The sequence below is a fragment of the Xiphophorus maculatus genome, chromosome 11 (genome assembly GCF_002775205.1).
Source record: "Xiphophorus maculatus strain JP 163 A chromosome 11, X_maculatus-5.0-male, whole genome shotgun sequence".
NCBI classification, from domain to species: Eukaryota; Metazoa; Chordata; class Actinopteri; order Cyprinodontiformes; family Poeciliidae; genus Xiphophorus; species Xiphophorus maculatus.
Window position 1 is genome coordinate 31,680,767 of NC_036453.1, and position 2,393 is coordinate 31,683,159.

The 2,393-nt window shown below is 46.6% G+C and overlaps 1 protein-coding gene across 1 annotated transcript; it reads left to right on the forward strand.

Annotated features, from left to right (window-relative positions):
• The first annotated feature begins 548 nt into the window (after positions 1-548).
• Positions 549-2,063, forward strand: c11h11orf87 (chromosome 11 C11orf87 homolog). Its single transcript, XM_005813977.2, has 2 exons — positions 549-903; positions 1,249-2,063. Exon 2 carries the CDS (start codon positions 1,360-1,362, stop codon positions 1,762-1,764), a length of 405 nt encoding a protein of 134 aa, XP_005814034.1. The 5' UTR covers positions 549-903; positions 1,249-1,359; the 3' UTR covers positions 1,765-2,063.
• The last annotated feature ends 330 nt before the right edge of the window (positions 2,064-2,393 follow it).

The window sequence follows — 2,393 nt, forward strand, 5'->3', positions numbered from 1 at the left end:
AAGGACCAATTTCAAGACACTTAATTTACAAAGTCAAATTTATTTTAAGTCATATTTGAAATATAGAATTTTATAACAACTGACAATAACTTTGTTGTTTGATTGTGCTATGAAATGGCACTATGTGTGGAAAATACATAATAACAGTTTGTTAATATATTTTCTCAATACATTCTGTGGTACAAACGGCCATTTGAGAACATTCATGATCTTGATATGGCCCAAAATTAAAGTTTGACATCCTGGAATAAATCATTAAAAAGCTAAAGTTAAAACATTCAGATCAATTACTGTACTTAATTTCACTCAAAATTAGACTCAAATCTGTAGATTTGCTGGCCACCCTCATATGGGTTTGTCATCTAAAATCAAATGAATAAATACTTTTATGGTCCTTTTTGGGTATGATTTATTAATATGCAAAGTGTTGAGCAGAGGAGGAATCGGTGTTTTACCTCTTCTGGGCCGGGGGTTGGGGGAGGAGGAGAAGAATCCACCCATCCCTGCCAGCTGACTGGTAGACTGTCCGGGAGCTTTAATGCAGCTGCAGCTCTTCATTCAGATGCTGAGAGGAGCAGTAGCTCGCCAACGGAGGAGGGGACTTTTTGTCTTGCAAGGGGGGGTGGGGGGAAACAAGAGACAGCCCATTTTTAATCTCATTTCGCTCCCTTCCATACTCACTTTGATGCATATTGAGGGATTTTCCAGCTGCCTGTAATCGTTAATGTGGGGAAGCGCTGCCCTGGATGCAGACAGAGGATTGCGGCAATCCAAGGCACCCTGAATGATCGGATCTTAGCAGCACCAGCAGCATCTCATTGTATGAAATGCGTCACCACGATCCGGTTTACACATTTCAGCCCTGCACTCACAGACTGTTTTATGTGATTACTGCTTTGCCAGGTAAGAATCCGCCTTTTATTGGATTTCTTTTATATTTAGCGTCTAGATATAATTATTTCAGACGTTATTCTCTGCATAAAGCAGTTTCTCGTCCTAATACGCTGCAGGAATTAATAATCTTACAGGCCTATTATTACAGTAGATGAGCTACTGTCCCGACTTTTCAATGTGGGCATTTAATTCAGCGCCTGTTTTTGTCTTAAGAGAGCCAGTAGCGCGCACAGTAATTGCTCACACAGATCTAATTATTGTACCCAGAAGCAGGTCAAATTTGGATTTGGTGGCAAGTTTTTTTCTTCCGGTTCTGGCTCAGCGGGTCACATATATGTCTTCTTATCGGTGCAGGTAACCACATGTGCGGGCCGGTGTCACCGCGCTGAGCCCAGAGAGCACGAAGGATATCAGGGGTCAGTGAGACAAGAGTGCTCGGCAGCGGGGGAAAACCAGGCGGACCGGATGACGTCCAGAACCGCCGAGGCCTCTGGGGTGCCGGCGCCTCCACAGCGCTGCCTCGGCGGTCTCCAGACCAACAATGGCACCTGCGCGGAGCAGCTCAGCGTCAGCCTCTTCCCGCCGCTTTCTTCCACTCTCGCGCTCCTCGTGCTGGTGGCTGTTCTCGTGGGGATCATCCTCGTTTCCCTGGCAACGTTCCTCTTCCACAAGAGGAAGCTCCGGAACAGGAAGATCCAGCGCGCGCAGGAGGAATACGAGCGCGACAGTCGTAGCCCCGCGCGCGCAGGCCCCGGCGCTGGGGAGCCAGCAAGGCCGTGCGTCATCGTGCGACCGGTGAGGCGTGATGAGAAGCCCTCGAGCCGGAGCGTGGACAGCGAGGACAAACAGACAGTTCCACTTGACTGTTAACTCCGAGAAACTTCAGGGAATGAGACTGTGGAATAAACCGGAAAAGCAATAAGGCACAAAGAAATCCCACTTCCCCCCACATCGCTGCCGCTTGTAGACGACTTAGATACATTAGGGCTAGAAAGCAGAATACCGAGCAGACTAATAGACCTAGATATAACTCCAAACTTTCATCATTTCAACATTTCATTAGTAAAGAGCCAAGCTACATCAACATTAGAAAAGCAAATGAGAGTTTGGGTAAACATGGAGGCTCACCCCGAAAAATTTTTATTGGGGTGGCACAGATGAGGAATATATATATATATATATATATATATATATATATATATATATATATATATATATATATATATATATATCGCCCATTGCTCCAGGAAAAAGGAGCACGAGAAACTAGAGAAATACCAGGGCCTCAGGGAGGAACTGGAGAGGACCTGGAAGGTGAAGACCACAGTGGTGCCTGTGGTCATCGGGGCCCTCGGGGCAGTCACCCCCAAACTGGACCAATGGCTACAACAGATCCCAGGAACAACATCAGACATCTCAGTCCAGAAATGTGCAGTCCTTGGCACAGCCAAGATACTGCGCAGAACCCTCAAGCTCCCAGGCCTCTGGTAGAGGACCCG